At 40.3% G+C, this 20,419-nt stretch overlaps 1 protein-coding gene across 1 annotated transcript; it reads right to left on the reverse strand.

Moving 5' to 3' along the window:
• Positions 1-1,109: 1,109 nt before the first annotated feature.
• On the reverse strand, positions 1,110-18,277 carry calm3a (calmodulin 3a (phosphorylase kinase, delta)). The gene is made up of 6 exons (XM_071927421.2): positions 18,029-18,277; positions 9,414-9,444; positions 8,361-8,504; positions 6,254-6,360; positions 3,450-3,585; positions 1,110-2,916 (listed from the first exon to the last, which is right to left on the reverse strand). The coding sequence occupies exons 1-6, from the start codon at positions 18,029-18,031 to the stop codon at positions 2,888-2,890; spliced, it is 450 nt and encodes a 149-aa protein (XP_071783522.1). The 5' UTR covers positions 18,032-18,277; the 3' UTR covers positions 1,110-2,887.
• Between the last annotated feature and the right edge of the window lie 2,142 nt (positions 18,278-20,419).

Genomic DNA, 20,419 nt, shown 5'->3' on the forward strand with positions numbered 1-20,419 from the left:
CCTAGTGTTGGAGGTTATAATAAAATCCTGCTCATAAGAGGAAAACCTCATCATTGTAGTGGCTAAATATTTAGATGGGCCACAACAAAGTATGTAGGTGTGGAGGATTTACTGACCTAACCTTGGCTCACATTGTATGTCATTGGTATGTTCTCTTCCTCATGTGGACAGGAGGCTCTCTGTACAACAAATCTTGAGACTAAACATTTTTAACACACACACACATAAATTAGCTTGTCTTAATGCATGATACTCTCTCTATTTCTGTATGTGTCATGCATATATAGGCTATATATGTATACAAGTTTACTATGCAACTCTGGAACCCAGGATGGCACTTTCCCCCATAATTCTCATTACTCTCTCAGGCTTTGGTGTGCAGATTATTGCGCTCTATTGTGGGACCTACATCGGTCCGCCCACCCAGCCTGTCATTACATAATCAAAGAGGGATAATCATATCTGCCTGTGGTGGTACAGTTCTTGCTGTCCTGCTGACTGAGCTCCTGTTTCCTAATTCATTTACCTTATCTACTTACCACAACACACACGATTAGCGCGTCGGCACACATCCAATCGCATCTATCTGCCCCAGATAGAACTTCACCCCATTGGCTGTTGATCTTGTCCGTCTGCAGGAAGGCAGGCGCCTCTTGTTTGCATTCAGAGTGTGGGTGAGAGGTCATGACCCTAGCTGACCTGGATTACCACAGGCTTCTGTAGCAATCCCATGAGCCACCAAATATAGCCTGTGCCAGGGATAGCTTCTCTTGTGAAGGGCTAGGGTGACCTGCCCTGACCCAATCTGAGGCTGTCTGCTTCTGCATGGGATTACTGCTCCCTTCTAGCACAGGCACACTGGCAGGCAAGGGACACAGTGCAGCGTTGAATGGCAGTCGGGTGAACAATATCAATCATTTTCTCTGGTACAAATATGGATTGGTTTTTCAGTCTTCAGCTTGAAACCGCAAGAATTACATGAAGGTACAGAGAGGTATAGGCAGGTTGAAATTCATGCCAGATGAATACGAATATACTGAACTACAAGTGTACATTGTAGAGATGCATGTTAGATGATACAAAACACGACAAGGGGAGGGAAAACAAAGTGAAGCTCAGTCAATTTATTGATTCATGGAAAATAATATATCACATCTTTACATTTTTAAGATACCTTCAGAAGTTAACAGTCCATTACCATTTCCTTCCCAACATTTCAATCAAGGGTAACCAATTAAAATGACTCAAAAACAAAGCAGTAGCTAAGTTTAGAGCTTTGAGGAACTACTAGGTACCTCAGCTAACTCGCCTATTAAAATCAGTCAACTGTTCAAAAACCTAATACTCAAACCAACCCCATTGCTAAAGGATTAACCCCTTGCTACACCCCAAGTTCATCCCATCATCATCCAATTCTACTGACCCATTTGAAATATATCACCCCCCGCCAAAAGAAGTATTTGTGAATATATATGTATTCTGTTCAGTAGAACAGCAAGCAGATTGAAGTTTGAATCACTGAACTACAAAGTGAGGATCAGACACCAACAAGGACGAGAAATGAGTGAGACATGAGTTGTTCTAGCAGCAGCAACAACAGCAAAATTTGGTTTCTTTTTTCTTCTTTTAAAACAAAACCTTTTTAAATATCGATATGGTTTACACCAAAGTGCAAATATATGTTTGTACTGTATGTATGTATATATATTAAGTATATTTATAATATTTCTAATTAACTACAAGTTGTCTTGCAAGAAGGTTGAGGCGTTTAGAGTATTATGGCACATTTCAAAACCAAAGAGAAAACATGTCACAGGTCATATACTACAACAATAGGCAATGCAAACTTTACGATACACTAATATATATAGATATATTTTGTGACCAAAGTTTGTAATTAATACATTAATATTTGATAACACGTTTAAAAAGCATTACATCAATATTGTATCATCAGGATATCAGTTTGCAGATTAAATGTCTTTACTGCAGTCCTCTCACGTGTTTTCATAATTATCAACATCATCCTGAAGCTATACAACATACTACGCCGCCTCCAATCAGTGCTGCAGGGAAAGTAAAGCCCACGATCCAAAACAAAGGACAACATCCCATCCCAGAAAGAAAATGACAAGATAAAAAGAAAAAGAAAACCCAACCATTCAGCGCTTTTCTATCTTCTGTTCCTGCCCAAACTGTTCAAGGTTGGAAGAATACGTATCTCCAACCTAGCACCAATGCAACATCTTACACTGTAACTTTTTTTTCTTGCAATAACCAATAGTGACACAAATTTTACAGATATATAGCTATATATTAATGTATATACCTCCAGTGTGTACACAATCTGACCACTACCTCTGATGAGATCAGAACCACCTCGTTGTGACAAGAGACCGCCACAGAAAGGGTGCATGCAAGAAGAGTACGAGAACCCAATTCAGTATTAAGAGAATCAGAACTGCCATTGGTGCAATGTCAATTTTCTTTTTTTGAGGGGTATTGGAAAGACTTTGCTTCTCTGAACGATCTGTGGCATGGGTTCCTATCCCTCTGCCTCTTCAGCGTTGCTCTTTCCTCTAATTTAGTCAGGAGCTGGGTGACTCAGCAGGATCTTGGTCTGGAGTACAGGGCTTCGGCCCACTTAAAGCTTGGTCCATTAACTTCTCTAGGGATTATTCTGTTGGTGTAGGCTAAACAGATACCTTAGAAGTAGTTGGATGTTATCGAAGCGCAAATTGCAGAATTCAATAGATAGTGATTTTTTGGGGGGGAAGTTTTGTGTTTCTAGTTTGATAATTGTTCAGGGTTTTTTTGTTTTTTTGTTCTTAAAGACAGAGATCTTAGGAGGACAAGCAACGTTAAGGGAGAAATGTGAGAGCGCTCCTCACTTGGCAGTCATCATCTGGACAAACTCTGTAGAAAAAGAACAGAAAAAAGAAAATAAGGCAGGTATAACAACAGTGAAGAATTTGGTAGCTGTTAATGCTTTCATGCTGCTGTAAAGGCTATGTAGCATTTGACCCATTTTCCTGCTTTCTTTTGAAAGCAAAACTAAGCAAGGCATCAATACAAAATAGGTTTCTTGTTCTCCAAAGATTATGGTGAAAACATAAAAGTGAGTGACTGCCTCTGTGTCAATACAGGCACTGGCTGAACATGACTGACAAGGCACAAAATGGGTGGACAGTGAAAATGAGAGTCGACTGGATAAGAGAAAAAGAATACACATGCAGTTTGGGGGTTGTGTTTAGTGTGTCACCATCCATCATTTTCACATCTGCAAACTCTAAAAAGGGAATGACTATGGGGCTGTTTAGTGTATCAGGTAGTGTATTCAATTATTCAAGAGGGAGGAGAAAGGTGAAGGAGGCCACAGGACAAAGAGGAGGGTATGTGAAATGTCTCCAGCAAATGGAAGAAAGCAAATAAAAAGGGGAACACCTCACCCTCGTAGTTGACCTGCCCATCTCCGTCAATATCAGCCTCGCGGATCATTTCGTCCACCTCCTCGTCAGTGAGCTTCTCCCCTAGGTTGGTCATGACGTGCCGTAGCTCTGCTGCACTGATGTAGCCGTTACCATCCTGCAGGGGGCACCACAAGAAACTTTGTTGTGCTCAATGGACCATTTTACTAGTAGTTAAAGTGGAATACCACTGAAATCAGTTCCTGTGTCCCTAATCCTATGTCCTACAACAGTTTGGTCAGTATTGCTGAACATTCACTATCGTTTCCTCATGCCACAACACTAGAGAGGAGTTTACTCTGCCTCCTAACTGTGTGGTCGAGTAAACCTACAGCTTCATGGAGAACAAGGCAACAAACATTAAAAAGTCATTTCCATCTGTCGACTGCCTCTACACAGGTCAGAAACCAGCCTCGCGAGTAAGCATCTTTATCACCAAGATTTTCTGATAATTATAACTCCTCAGATAAAAAACATTACACAAATAGACGTAAATCCCTAACTGTCAACACAACACATTCCTATCCAAGTACTTGGCATCACATCTTCATTCTCCCTCTTAAGCCCCAGGTTCCCGGCGCTCCTGGCACTAACTGCCTGCTCTGTGCCAGCGTAGGGCCCCGACAGCAGATTAGCATGGTTGTGGCCTGCCTAGCTGACATGACTGGGTGTTACGTGGTTCTGGCATTGCCCAACTTACAGCAACAAATGTGAGCTGTCAAACAGCAGAGGAAAGTTGAGTCAACCAAGCAGGCTTAGCCATAATAAATAAAACATGGGAGATTCAAGTAGGCTAAGCTTCATCACCATTCACTGTGTAGAGAAACTATAGGGGAGCTGACATTCATCGCTTGCTTACAGTGACAATATGTCAAAAACAAACTTACTCAGTCAAATACAACCACAACAAACATCTTAGCAACACATATACAAGAAGAAAGTTAAGAAAGTTTTGGAGTACCATCTTGAATGCACCCTGAAAGTTTTTCATGCATGTATGCAGCAAAACTGATGATTGCAGTTTCTTAGATTTACTTAACTGAAACAAACACAGAGTTCAGGTGACAGTTGCATATATACATAACAGCCTTATAAGATGCAGACTTGGCTCTTTTAAGCAAGGTGCCGCTCCATTGTTTACATACCAATACATGACCACTCCTTTCATTTTTACCCTTATGCTGGTTAACTGCAAGAAAATGACATTATGTGACTGGCAATCATCCCAGCTTCATGCATCGGCTATTTTTTTTAAAAAGAAGCAAGCCTCTTTTGCTGTGTTTAAAGTAACCACTTACCAGCTTACTTTAATGTCAAAATGCAGCGTTTCTCTGCAAAATACACACAGGCTTGCAGGTCTGCGTATATGTTTACATAACACAAGCAAGCATGAACTTTTCTGACATTATTCAGCTGGGGCTGCAAGTTGTAAGCAGTAAGAAATTTAAGTCCTGTCAATGAGCTCTTCCTATTAGCTTGTGAGTCAGATTACAGCTCAGCAATAAGTCCCTGTGGCCAACTTCATTCTCAGCTCCCTGTCAAACAAAGCCTTCCTCTAAGCCATACTGTTCAAACCATTAAGATGGTGGCATACTCTAGTTTAGAGAAACACAGTATGAGGGTGAGATATAATCAAACCCTGAGGAAGAAGTCTATACTGTGTACACCCATTAAGCTAGCCAACGCAGAGAAAGATGAGAATTCAATGAAGAACAGCATTATGAGTACAACCTGAATCAATGCAAGTAAAGGGAGGTCATTTCAATTCGGCATAATAAATCATCTGAAATCTGTAATGTGTAAAATATCTCTCACTCACTCTCCTTTTTCAAACAGCAAAAGGAGATTGTGGAAATTCAGGGTGAAATGTCCTGCTAGGTCTGCTCTATAAACAAATTGATGACAAAATAACAAATTGATGCATAATATCATTAAACTTAGTTCCTGAAGATGTGATTGAGTAGAATTAGTCCTAAAACATCAAATAGGTCGTAAAATAAAGTCATAATGAAATATGAGTTTTCAACTTGTTAGCCAATTCTTCATATCATGGCTAATTCGCCATATCATAACATAACATAACCTGTTAAACAAAACTGCCAAAAAAATAAAAAAATAATTCCCTTGTGTTTTTATATTACAATCCCATTACTATAACTTTATGGAAAACGGTGTATATTTAGTGGTTACTTCATGATGTACCAGTAGATGCACATAAAAATTTTGACCAATAATGCCACCACAGATTTTTGAACAATCTCCCCTTCTGTGCAATATAAAACCTCCAACTTCACAACTTTTTGTCAACCCTGTTTCCTTTTCTTAAGACACCATGATGGTGGTTTCGATGGCTGGAATTTATTTTGAAGAATCCAAAATTTGTAACCGCTCAAGATTATGCACAAAGCATTTTTTATTCTTCTGAACAGTCCCTCTCCGTGTCACATCCCTCCCCAACATCCTGTTCAACTGGAAATATGGTGAATTACGGAAGCAAGACCATCGAAATCGTTTTCCTTGTGACTTTTATTCTCTGACAACAGAGAATGAACTTGTCCACGTTCCAAGGTTGTAGCAGGACTAAACTTATTCCACAGAGTGCATATTTTCTTTAAAAGTTAAAGGCAAAGGAATTCATTACATGAAGTGGTTTGAACCACAAGAGTAGCGAGCCCTCACCTGGATTCAACAGGTACACTATATGTTTTGATCTGTGGCAAAAACAAGCAGTTGCTAATTTACAGAGGGGGAGCTGGTGACGGTTCTCAGTCCATGCAATACTGTACCTTGTCAAAGACTCTGAAGGCTTCTCTGATCTCCTCCTCACTGTCTGTGTCTTTCATCTTCCTGGCCATCATGGTCAGGAACTCAGGAAAATCAATTGTACCGTTACCTAAACAGACACACACAGACAGAAAGAGGCGGAGGGTAACCGTTAATTATTTTTATTGAATTAATTATTCTTTTTGTAATTAAGTTTTGAGGCATTTATATTACAGCATTTCAATCTTAGAGGACTTAATACTTTTATGCCACTAAATATGCTAACAAATACCCTACTTTTTACATAACTTCCTTAACAGTTTCAGTTACTAGGTTCTTGTATGCACAAGAACAAGAATCAGTACAAGTACAGATTCTGTTCAGTCCAACAGTGTCATATAAACCTAATCAAATCACAATTTATTCGACTGTGGCTTCCTAGTTGATCAGCTGCCTTAATGTCTTCTATGGAGAAAATAACAGTACAGTAACATTGCCCTACTTGGCTTTCTAGTAAACATGAACTGTACAGTTATCAAATCATAACTTTTAACATTACGTACTTACACTATATCATATAAATGTATGCGCACTGCTTATTTAACAATGTACACTATTATAAAACACCAGAGTATGTGTTGCCTTATGATCATGATCACTATACAGCACTGTATCGCAGCAGACCACACAGGATTGTGGGAGTTGTGTGAAAATTTGCAAAGTGTGAAGACGCAAAAACAACTTTTACTTCCTTTTATTAAGCAGATACTGCTCAATAAAGAACACATATGATTTGCATAAAATTATTTTGTAAACCACGATTCAGTTTGGTAAAGGGGCGACTCTTGCTGCAATCACAGATTACTTCATAACGTTGACTGAATTGTGCAAGACCGAAGAAAACGTCAATTTTGTTTTAGGATTTTAATTATTTTAAATTAAATTTTAATTAGGATCAAAACATTCAGAATACTAATATACTTGTCAAAACAGCCACCAACGTCAGAGATGGTATAGTTAACGCAGAACTGCTGTTGTTAGTGCTGGGTCTGTTTGGTGTGAGTGGAAACATCAACACACATATCTGAAATATGATGCTGGTGGAAACCGGAGCCACACTGCCAAATGATATACAGGCTCAAAACACACACTCAGGTTACTCAGTAATAATTTGAGCAATAAAATCCTGGAGACTCATGTAGCTATATCAGGTACTAGAGGTGCACCAATAGCACCTGTAGTATTGGAATTGGTGCTGATTCAGCTCCAAGTACTCGTACTAGCAAATGAAGCTGTCCCGATACGGATGCAACATGCGCTTTGGTGCAATACAAAACTTTTCCAGCAAGAGGAAAAATGCAGCACGGCATTTCTTTGAACTCGCTGAAGGTGATTCTAAATGCACCAAGCTGAGGTGTTTTCTGACTTCAAAATAAAAAGGGTGAACTCTGTCACCATCATTTTTGGAAAGAAAGAATAATTAAGTGATGTTGTAATAAATATATGCTGTGAGCAGGGAAAACAACAACTGTATTTTCATAGGGTTAGGGTTAGTTTAGGGTTAGCTTACTATAGATTAAATATACTCTTTATATCCACTTAGGTACTTTGTACTACTCAAAAAAACATTGCAAGTTCACACACACACACACAGTTCGTCAATAAGAGTTTTATTCCAATTTTCGACGTCAGCATTTTCTACTCTGGCTGGCTTAATACTGGCAGGTGAACCAACATGAAAATGTTGAAATATTGTCATTTGTATAAAAAGTGCATATTTTGATCAAATGAATTAATATATGCAAATGATGCAGTTGTTCCTGTAATTGTTAATAGGCCAATACTAGATAGCATGAATGACTATTAATTGAATAGTACCTGTATTGGTACTCGTATCAATTGACCTACTAAAAGTACTTGGTACTTGTATCGGTTCTGAAACATTGTTATCGATGCACCTCTAGCAGTCACGCATTAACCTGTGGTGTATGCTCACAGAACATGTTACTGTGTACTGCAGGCCTGTTGCAGATGTATTTGCCATTAAATCATTCCATTTAAATTGTAGGGATTTTCAAGTTCGTAAGAGTGTAAATTTCTTATAGTTGTGTGTAGGCCTGTCCCCCTCACCATCAGCATCCACCTCATTGATCATGTCCTGCAGCTCGGCCTCAGTGGGGTTCTGTCCCAGAGATCGCATCACAGTCCCCAGCTCCTTGGTGGTGATGGTGCCGTCACCATCCTTGTCAAACAGCGAGAACGCTTCCTTGAACTCTGTTTGGATACATTTACAGAAACGGCACAGGTAGTGCGGTGTGAGCAATCACAAAGATGCATTGCTTTGCCCTACAAGTAGGCTAATATATAAGTTATGGTTAAGTACTACGGTAAAGAGATATTTCACTTTGGCAGAACACTGGCACTATTAGCACACTACTAACCCTGTTCACAAGGTTAATCATCTCCATTTTAGAAACCTTTAAATACTTAAAATCCACTATGTTTCAAAACAAATATTCTACTTTTAACTCCACGAGATCTAACAACATGGTTTCCATTGTTCTTGTAGCATTGAGGGACTACCTAATACCTAATGGAAATACCTAATAATGTACCAAATAAAATGTCTGCTCAAGGCATTTGTGTACCTCTTGTACCACACAGAGCGATGGTACAAACGACCCAAACGATGCTCAGTCATGATCTAGACAATAGAGTAGCCTGACTAAAAGGGCTGGTGCATGATTCCTTGCAGTAACACGGGCTCTAAAACATAAATGTGCATATGTTGCTTGCCTCAGTGGAACCTGTAAATGCTCACGACTGCACTAACCTGTGATTGCTTCCTCAGAGCATCGCTAATAATCATGATTCATAATTGTGATCACTTTATCTAGCAAAATAATCAGGATTATAATTTTAGCCATAATTACACAGCCCCACTTTAATGGAACCTGTCATGCTCACATGGCTCAGATCAGTGGTTCTCAGTCCTGGTCCTGAGGACCCAGAGCTCTGCTGGTTTTCATTTTAGCCATCTAATCAGACTGATTTACAACTGGGACGCCAGGTGAATGTAATTAACTAGCTGGTAGGGTAGAAAACCAGCAGTACATGCAATTGAGGAGCTGCAATTGAGACCTAAAACCTAACTATGTTATCTATGGTTAAGGGAGTACTCACCAGCAATCTGCTCCTCAGTCAGTTGGTCAGCCTGTTGAGGAAAGCGTAACAAGGTTATTTGCAGTTGCAGCATTTGAGCCAGGGTGATATTTTAGGCAGTTCAACAGAAAACAATAATACTGACTGCTTTACGTATAGTAATAGAATAGGATTCTAATGTCTTGTTGACCCTAGACTACTGTGTTAATTTGACAAAGGAAATGATTTTCTACAATCCTTATGTAACAGGGTAGGCTATATTAGGTAATTCAGTTCAAATCCTCCTAACATACAAAATTCTGGCTTCTGAAAACAGCGATTTCTTAAATGAGGTTCAGGTTTAAGCATATAGACTAGCTTGTATTTTATAAATGAAAGTTGAATGTGTTCGTACACTGAAGTGATTCACAAATACAAATACTCACAAATAAAAGAAACAACAGGCTATTTCAGACAGACACTTAGGCCTACACCTCACTTTGAGGAAATAGCCCAATATTTCTTTACAAATCGAAAAGCAAACTAACTAAATCTCATCTGTCTAATTATGCCATTTAAATCTAAGTCACTGCAGACAGAAATGATTTCCCAGTTCCTGTTTCCTACTGAATCAGGCCACAGTGAAAAGCTGAATGTGATTCTGTGCACAACATAATCACACTATAACACTTTACATAACACTTTATTCAATGATTTTCTGCTTGTGTAGAATGCATTTAGGACATCACTTCATTTGGTAGACTGATGAAATTTTTATTGTTTTATTAAAGCAGACAGTAGGAGGGCATACTGAGTAGGTAGACGGTCCTTCAACTGGAAGGCTCGGGTTCAAGCCCCTGTGACAGCAAGCACCCACTGATCTATCTGGAAAGCATTCATCTAACAGCTTATGAAGAGCTCCAGGACATTAGGATGTCAGGAATAAACAGAAAAAAAGAATTCAGCCATTTGAAAATGATTTTGCCTTTATCAGAAAGGACTTTTATTCCTGGCCTGTATTCTCTCATGGCCTTTGTGAAGACATGAAATTGCTTTAGTATTGTTTCTGAGGGAAAAGGATAAATCAAATTTTCAGAGACTTGACTGCAATTTGAAACTGATTCAACCAAAGAATAAAAGTAGCACTACCAGAAGCAGCGTCTTAGCTACTGCATCACTGTCGAACACATTGACTCCGGTGATGTCCAACGCACCGGTTAGTGCGCCCAATGGGGTGCACTAACCAAATTCTTGCAGGACATTCCATTTATTAGGGGGTAACTGGCACAGTGGTGTAGATCAAACCTTGCAGTTGTACACAATGTTAGAGATGGGGAAGGTGACGTTTACCCAGCCATGTTCTTAAAGGAAAATAGGCCTTCTTGAGTGACTGACTTCTGATTGTTTGAATATAAAAAATACATGTGCTTATATGTATCATATCAGACACCAACTCACATGCTTTATATTATAGAAGGATAACATTTTTAAGCTTTGGCTTTTGTTTGCATCATGGGCCTTCAGGGAAAATCACCCTAAAGCAAAATTCACTTACGCAGAGCTCTACAATGTGACCATTTTGCTTGCATATTTGACCAAAATTTGCACTGTGCAATCTGGAAATAAAATCACAAAGTGGGGCTGCATCCCCCCTAATTCACAACCACATAGATTCACCAAATCTGTTGTCAAGTATGGACACTTATCCACACACAGGAAGTGATGAAACAAACTTAAGAGCATAAATTCATGCTGTATCCTTAACAGCAGCGAGCAAGCACTCCTTCCAAAGAAAGCTGGACTCGCCATCATTAGATCTTTTGCCACTGTTGTCCCTTTGGTATTCCTTAGTAGAAAGCGATCACAGACCAGTCAGGAACGTACTCATGACGCTGTATGCAGTTTACTGAAGTCACATCACATGATTTCTGGGTACTGAAGTTAAACATTTTTTGCTGCCATTTGCAGTCACTAATGTGCAGTCTAGCTTTAAATTTGGGAGCACTGATGTGACTGCATGTTCTCTGTGCAACTTATTTAGTGCCAACAATTAAATGCCCTTTCTCATCATCTGTCCTGCTCTAACCAATCGAAACTCAATTCTAAGTCAAGTCAGTTAAGTCAAGTTCAAGTTGGTTGACCATTGTTTCATAATGTCTTGTAGCCTACATCTTCAAGCCATTTTTGCAGATCTGCTCAACAGAGTGAAAGAGATGAAATATTCAACTGCATATTGTGTGCACCGGGAATATTCTTAAGAACAACTAGCCTACATGTATAAAACGGATTGAATTTCCTAATAATTGCACCGTAGGATGGATTTTAACTAGGGGTGGGTGATATATCGTTTGCAATAACATCAGAATTAAGATGCCTGTGAAATACCATGCGTCATTGTTGAGTATTAAGCATGACCATGTGCAACCATGAGTACGCAGATTGCGTCAATCACATGGGTAACGGATGTTATCACAGCATCACGTTACATATCGTCACTTGCTACATGGCTCAAAATCCAGTCAACACAACAAGATGAGTGATGTTACCCGCTAAGACACAACAGCAACCTGTGTTTCCGTAGAACTCGCTGAACAAGACTTCAAGGCGGTTTGTATTTGATCACCCCAGTGTGACAGAAGTCTGACTGATGCAGAAATACAAGGCTCCTCATTAAAGACCGTTAAAAAAGGGCCGGCTGGAGAGGAGTTTGTATCAGCTAGCCTATATTAAAAATTAATCTTGGAATACATATTTGTCATTAGGTTTTGTCATGATGACTGCAGGCAGGTAGGAGCTCCGCCCCTCAATAATTTGCTAATTAAACAGGATACGCTTGGTATTTTGGATGGCAAGTGATTCATAGATCAGTCAGGTGATGCAGGTACTGTCACAAAATTAAAAAACACCTGATGTTACATCATCAGATCAGTTCTTATGATTGGACAAATTACAGACCACCAATCGCCCTATTTCGAGTGAATATTGGCCGATTTTGATCAGTGGCTGATCAACTGGAGCATCTCTAGTTTTTATAACACAGGTAGGGCCGGGGCGATAAATCGATTTTATCAATTAATTCGATCAAGCCCCACCGCTTCCCTGAGCTTCTGCAGTTGATTACAACGCCCACCGAGATTTCCCCTCAGACACAAACACAGTATCAAGGTGGCAGCACACGCTTCTACAAGTGAGGAGCTCGTTTGGAAGTGGTTCAGTTTTGCAACGTCCAACATCGAGCGAAGCACTGTCCGTTGTAAAGTTTGTCTAAAGTCTGTGGCAACTGAAGCGCAACAAATTTATTCCAGCATCTCCAACAGAGGCAGCAGCCGACTGGGAGAAGTGTGTGGCACTGCAAGATGCACGAGCTAGCGGCAGCCCCCAAACGGCTGCTAAAAAGCAGGTAACATTAGTAGCATCATTTTCCTGTGGCATCCCATATGACAAGAAGGAGCCCCGGTGGAAAGACATTACAGAGGCGCTGGTGTTTCATATGTTTTCATACACTTAGTTTGTTTTTAAGAAAAAAAAATCGATTAAAATCGTAAATCGGGTGTAGGTGTGAAAAAATCGGAGATTTTATTTTTAGGCCATATCGCCCAGCCCTAAACACAGGCATTGCCAAAAACACTTAACTAGGCAAACAAGCCTACTTAAGAACTAAGCAGTTAGGCTAAATGATAAAGTCCAACAAAATATAAAGGTAGCCTTTATAAAAAACATCACAGATTTCTTCAATCATAGTGAATTTAGCCTACAGCACGGAATTATTGGAATGTGCCTTTACGCACGCACTCTGTCTCGAATTTGTGTTATGTCAACATGTCTATGTAGCACAGACAAAACTGTCAAGTCTATTGGAGATTTTGCTTTTTGCATGATGAGTTGGACCTACTGTCTCGGTTAGAACATTATACGAAGGCATTGGATCGTCACACTTCTGGTGAGCCCAGCTGATCTCAGTACTGTTTAGGTGTTGTAGGCAGCAAGATGGGACTCAAAAACTGAATTTGAGGATGCTTTGTCAAGTTTTAAGTGTGCTGCGTGGCAGCATTTTGGGTTTCAAATTAAAGAAGCAAACAGCATGTATTGTAAGAGAGGTAACACTAGCAATGCGCTGCACCATGTATAACATCACAATGAAAAACTCCAGTCTTACATCCTGTCTGGACAGCATTAGCATTACTAAAGGAGGTCTGGTAAATTTTTACTGGGGTGATTTAGTGTTTTCAATCCAATGCAAATCAACGTTATAAAGTGTGCATCCCTGCGGGAGTAATAGTTACCAGGCAGATAACCTACTTGTTACATCAATATCCAAAACCATTTCAATGTCACTATTGTTTTAAAGGTATGTGCGTCCTCTAATTATAAACACCCACAATTATTCATCCCACCCACTGAAGTCTTCATCCTCCTCATCACACTATTGTTCTAAAGGTATGTGAGTAATCATATGTGTGAAATTAGTTTCGCTGGAGTTTTGATGCTGCTCACTTGATCAAAGAAAAATGCTCCAGCCATCTAAGTGTGTGTCCATCTAGAGGGAGTGACATTCACATCTGGCCACCAACATCCTGTAGCCCAAGGCCCAAGCTTCTGGCTTAATATGGGGTATTTTGTGTGGAGAAAACACTGTCCGTTTACTTTCCAAATTGATTTCTTTTTTTTAATTCTGAAAATGTAGGCCTTTAAAGTGCAAATATTTAGGGAAAGTCATGGAAGGATGAGACCTCTGCATTTACAATGTTGGAGAAATTTCAATTTAAAATCTCAGTGACCAGTGGCATCATCTTGAACACGATGATGAAAGGGGTGGACAATTTTGTAGGCCTAGTGAGGGACAACAAATGCAACAGGCGTCATTGTGGAAACTACCAATACAGATCTATGCCTATGCAAATACAGAGCAGGACATCATATGACAGCTGGACCTAACCTATCAGTGCCTATTACTTACCTACAGAGACTATACCTATTAGGGATGTTCACGAAAAATCGATGATCAATTTATTGTTTATTATGTATCACGTTGATTAACCTTAACAACTTTTTGAATTGCACAGCCGGTTATTCCAGCCGGTTATTCCAACCGCGCAAATGACCATGAAACCGAAGGGGGGAGGGCTACTTGCAAGAAATCCCTCCACCACTTGATACGAATCCACTGGACTGGTGGAAAGCCAACCAAGTACGATTCCCGAGGCAGACAACACTGACGCAGCGGTACCTCTGCATCCCCGGGACCTCTGTCCCGTCAGAGTGCGTCTTCTCTGTCGGTGGGCTGACGGTGAACAGGCGGTTCATAATGTGGTGCGTTACTCTGGAGAATTTTTAATTTCCTTTGGAGTTTGGAAATGTTATTTCAGTCGAACTAATATGGGAATATGAGAATGCGAGATAAGAATGTGGCAGGATTGTACAAGCCATACCTCCATCGCCTACATAGACTAATAATGTAGCCTCAGCCGACAAAATAATATTCTTATTTTGTGTTTTATGATTATAGCCTCCATTCTGCTTCAATATGCTTATCAGTGGGAGTCACGTTTTTTGTTTGGATAATGCTTTGATTTGAAGTGTGTGGTGTGGCGTGTGTGTGTGTGTTGGGGGGGGGAAGGTTTATAACATGTTTGGGCCTAACGAACATCGATATGTGATTATTAACTTGTGCAAATCGATCAAGATTTATTTTTTTTTAAATGTGCATCCCTAATGCCTATAGATGCATAGCAATAAAATCCTGTTAATGTATTGTTTGAATCAACTGATGTAGATAATTGGCTTTTTTAGGAAGACTGCAAATGGAATTGATTGCTGCATCTTGTATTCTATCCTTTTTCAATCTGAAATGCATCAGGCTTGTTGTATTCCCAGAGTTAATAATCTTACGATAAATGACTTGTCAAAAGGATCCCAAACTCTGGATTCTCACGTATATTGCTTGGGTGAAATGTGTACCTATTTCTTTGGGTTTTTTTTTAAATAAGCAACTTTGCATATATGCCCTAGGACTATTTCATATGACCCCACCATGCTAAGAATAGGGTGCCAAGGTTATAACTACCTGCTGCTCCAAGAGCACTTTTACCTTTTATAACTTGTAATAAAACATGAGTAATTGAGCCTATTACGATCAGACACCAAATCACCCTTAAACTGAATCTGAAACTTCTTTCTGCCATCCTCATATGAGGTCTTATCAGGCCTGTCTGAGTCAGTCAACATGCTCACTTCAGGCTGAGGAAGTGTGATGAGGGACGGGTATAAATACTCCACTGCCCGAAATACACACGCCTGCTATAATTAGTGAGACACGAACAGGGTCGCCAATGTAGCACACTGAATATCACCGCCACTAACCACCACTTTGTATCTTTTTATTGAACAGATGTGGGGGCTTGGTTCATCATCATAGCCCTAGCCTTTGTGCCAACTGTTGCTTGTGAGTGTGTGTTGCCTTGTATCTGTGTCCTATTCCTTCTTCATATAGTCAAGGTATGATTCTCAGATAACTCACCGGCCTGCAATCCTAGGGTGTTAAATAAGTGATTCGATCAGTTGATGATGTCATGTGACCATACAGCCTGGGGACTCATTTTAAACAAGTACGACCAAAAGCAGCAATGAAACTCATGTAGCTCCACAGCTAATGCAACTAATAAAGAAAATGTTGAATTACACTGAAAAGAGGCCAACACCCATGACTTGAAACTCAACAGTGCCTGGCTCTCAAAGATGGGAGAGGTGAGAATACAGACTAAGAATAACAAAAAAAAACATGTTTCCATGAGCGCTTACTCGAGTCTACAGGCAAAAGATACATGCTTTTCTAACCAAATCCTTGCCTTTGCAAAACCAAGCAGATTAAATCCAACATTTCTCTAGCCCAGGGTGGTTACGCCATGTGTTCCTCCGGTCCATTTCAATGAGTCACCATGGGGAGAGGAGAGGGGGAAGGTAAGGAGGAGGGAGGTAAGGAGGAGGGAGAGACAGACTGCAGAGTATCCACTCTGTCCATTGCCAACCAATTCAATGGTGCTGAAGCAAGCAGTGTCTGGATCAGAGCACAGCACAGTTCAGTGTTAGAGGATTTAAAAAGGCTGCGGTGTACAGTGCTGAATAGCTAAGGAAAATAGTACTGCTGGCTTTCTACTCTATCAGAAAATAAGAGATCATTTAACACTGTTGCATGGACAGAAGAGGCAACCACATGGGTTGGAGATGAAATCTTTTTTATCATTTACAGTCTAGACAGATAAATATTATTTGGACATTATGCAACTGGATAGGATGCTGTAACCTGTTCCACATTTCCTTGCTTGACAGATGGCAATATCTATCAGAGAAAATGTGTATAATCTATTGGCAGAAAACAAATAATACAGACTCGTGGTAAGGGCCCAGTCCTGTCCACAAAAACAACAATTGTGAGAGATAAAGGATAAGGCACGGGGGGACAGAGATGCATTTGTCCCGCAACAATAAGACCTTTTTAGAATTCGCATTCCTTTTTTAGAGCGTGCACTGCGGGTCCTGACAGCCTACTGCACCAAGCATGGTTTGGTTCAATGCGGGGGGAAGGGAGGCGTATGGTAGAGAAAGGGGCGAGAAAGGAGGGGTGGCAAAGAGGATCATTCAGGAGGAGCAGAATGCGGTCCAACGTTGTGGTGCAATACGCAACAGAAGAGATGCTGTCATGTCTCGTTGCGAGAACACATCGGTTAAAATATTAAAAACACCAGCTTCAAAAACTTCACGTCAAATTTGGGTAGCAATTGTTTCCAATGGTGATCTGCATACAAACTCACAATATATTATGAGCTGTATTATTATGTAATCGCAATCATGGCAACAACCGTATTCGCTTGTTGCGCATGCCACACTACACTCAAAACACACTGCCGCTGTGCCTTCAAGAGGTAGGTTACATTACTGCCCAGGCTGCACCAACTTGTCATGTGGGATGCGAAAAGGGTAGTTACAGCAGGCTAGTTAGTGAGATGACAGCTATCTTGTAACGAGGTGGGCTTCAAGCTAACTGTGGAAGATCTATTTTTATACAGCAACCCTTTCACCGCCACGCCCACTTTCGATTCAAAGCTAAACGCTGCAAACCTTGATTCGGGCATTGAGGCTGAAACTAAAGCCTTTCAGTATTTGCAAACAGCAAAACAAACTAGCTAATTAACAGATACCATATTCCATGAGGGTGTCGTCTGCCCTCGTTCCTCTAGAACATGACGATCCAAGCTGCGCAGTTGATGGTTCCGAATAAAGAAAAAGGCTTCTTCCATCAACTGTTGCCAACACTGGCGTTAATTTAAAGGCCACAAAATGATTGTAAATAAATGTTCGCCCTTCCTATTTGAGGTGTTCTGGAGTATTCTTGCTAACGGACAGCAGCTGGCACACAACTGTTAGCTAGCTCACGCTAACGTTAATGATACGTTTACTTTGATTGTAAAGTAACTTAGCGAGCTAGCTCTTCAAGTTTGGAGTTGGGTAATTAGCTGGCTTGGAAAGACTGCTTTGATGTCTACATTAACATTAAAATTGTTTAGTTAAGATAACTCGGTAGTTGTTATTCCGACCGAGCGATCGATTATGACGTTAACTAGCTATGAGGGCTGCTAACGTTAACGTTAGCCTGTACTCACCATTGTCCCGTTGAGTCTTCAGGCACCTTGGAGATGACAAAATATCTACCACCAGTTTTGGTAGGCGGTGTGGGTATTAGATAATTTTGTCAAATCAAACCCTTAAACGTTATCGAGCGTTATTGAAGTATTTATTCAAACAAGTTGGCGAGATGATGTGCCAATGTGGCGTTAGAGTTGCCCGGAAACCTCAATCCAGGGATGCCAGCGTGCCGTGCTACTTCATTTGTACTTTATCCCTCCGCGATTACATAGCCTTCCACGCAGCCGTCAATGCGTTATCTGGAGACTGCACACTGCACATATGGCACTGTATTAATTGTTATATATGTTCGTCACTGTACTTGCACTTATGATGCTGCAAGTCCATCCGCCGTTTAATAAAAAGCAAAACCCCGCTTCTTAGTGCACTATATGAAAGAAGCGCGCAAAGATACCGCACACTGAATGTCACTCTCTCTCTCTCTCTCTCTCTCTCTCTCTCTCTCTCTCTCTCTCTCTCTCTGACACACACACACACACACACACACAAACACTCTCACTCACTCACTCTCTCTCTCTCTCTCTCTCTCTCTCTCTCTCTCACACACACACACACACACACACACACACACGTATATACACGCGCATATGCACGCGTGCAGATGTTGAGTAGAATTAGTTCATTTTACTTCATTATCAATGCTTATTTTCATCACTAATTTATTGTTTCAAGTAAAATATACAGTCCCGTCAACGGGATGAAAGAGCAACTATTTGCATGTTTCTCTTCTATGCTATTCTGCAATTAGACATAGATAGATAGATAGATAGATAGATAGATAGATAGATAGATAGAAAGGCAGGCAGGTAGGCACTTGGATTCAGCTTATATTACAAAGGACAATGTCTCCCTCTGTTGGAGTGCTTTGTTGCTCACATTAAAAGATAAATCAGTGAGGTGCTCTCATATTGCTTTTACATGCATTCACTTAACCATAACCCAATTGCATTAGGATCTTTTCAATTAGTGAGCATAAGGCTATGTGCCTATGGAGGGTTTTAAGGGCCGAAACAAAATATATAAATACGTAAATAATTATATAATTAAATGCTTAAATAAATGAATAAATATATAATTATGTGATTTAATGCTTGTCACCATAAATAAATAAATCACAAATTAAACGAGACATTAAATATATAAATGTTACATTTATTTGTGTATTTATCTATTTATTTATTCATTTATATATATATTTGTATATATGAATATGAATTGTCTGTAGTGTAGCATAGCACGGAAAAAAGTCCAGAAAACAATCAACTGCACCTGAAAGATGCATCTATCCTAACTGGACGTGCAATCGGTAAGTGATTGCTTTGTAACTTTGTGATTATATTTACAGTTTATTCCAAGTACAGTCAGCTGGGCTTGAGAACATGTCGAGGTTTGCTAACATGTGTAAAGTTATGTTACATTTGCTTGTTTGCGACACTGTGTTCTTGTTTATTTTACACTCTATGATGCTTTGTTGCTAAATCAGTTGCCTTATGTGGAGAGATGTGTCCGCTAACGTAACTTGAGAATGAGAAATGGATACGGTAGTTTATGGTATTTCAGTCCGATTAGCATCGGGTAGTGATTTTGCTCCAGTCCTGATGAGACCGAGTTTGATGCGGGCCTGTGAATAGGAGGAAGCCTGTTGGCCACAACGACAACAGTTAGCAATTGGGGCAAAAACATGTGCAGCCAGAGTCGGTTGTAGGCTAACTTTACCTCAGCCGGCCAAAACTAGCACCTCGTCTCGTTAACCCGGTGCCGTTAGGACACATGTACTATAATCAAGGTCAGGGGCTAGTGCCACTTGCAGCAAGCTAATGTAGCGCTAGCTAAGGTTAGCTCCCCCTCTGGCTCACTTGGCGGACACATCTCCGTACACGAGACAACCGCAAATGTAACGTGGCAAAACTCGAAAAGTACTTTGTCGATCAGGGACTCTTGTCACCATGAATATTTCACTTCTAACGCCAAATGAATGGAAGGGAGTTACTGGCTGATGAGATGTAACATTGCATGTTCTGTCTTTGCACCTAGTCTGATAAGTCTAGTCTTGTAATCAGCTGGGGTTGTGGCAACCTAGAAAACCTGAACAACGACACTACAAGAAATACTACCTCTCTGGAGGTTATATTGTCTTATTTTCCTTGAGACTGTGTTGGAGACATTTAGAATCAACTACATAGTAATTATTGAGGCTGTAGTTTGTGGTAATGTAGTTTTGGATTGCAGAGATTTCAGAGTTGGCTCTTCAACTGTCCCCTTTATTCCTCCACAACCTAGCCTGACCTCCCCACCTACCAAGAGACCATCCAGGAGACCCGTCTTGACCTAACGGAGGAGGATGAGGA

The sequence above is a fragment of the Centroberyx gerrardi genome, chromosome 6, assembly GCF_048128805.1.
Source record: "Centroberyx gerrardi isolate f3 chromosome 6, fCenGer3.hap1.cur.20231027, whole genome shotgun sequence".
Lineage (NCBI taxonomy): Eukaryota > Metazoa > Chordata > Actinopteri > Beryciformes > Berycidae > Centroberyx > Centroberyx gerrardi.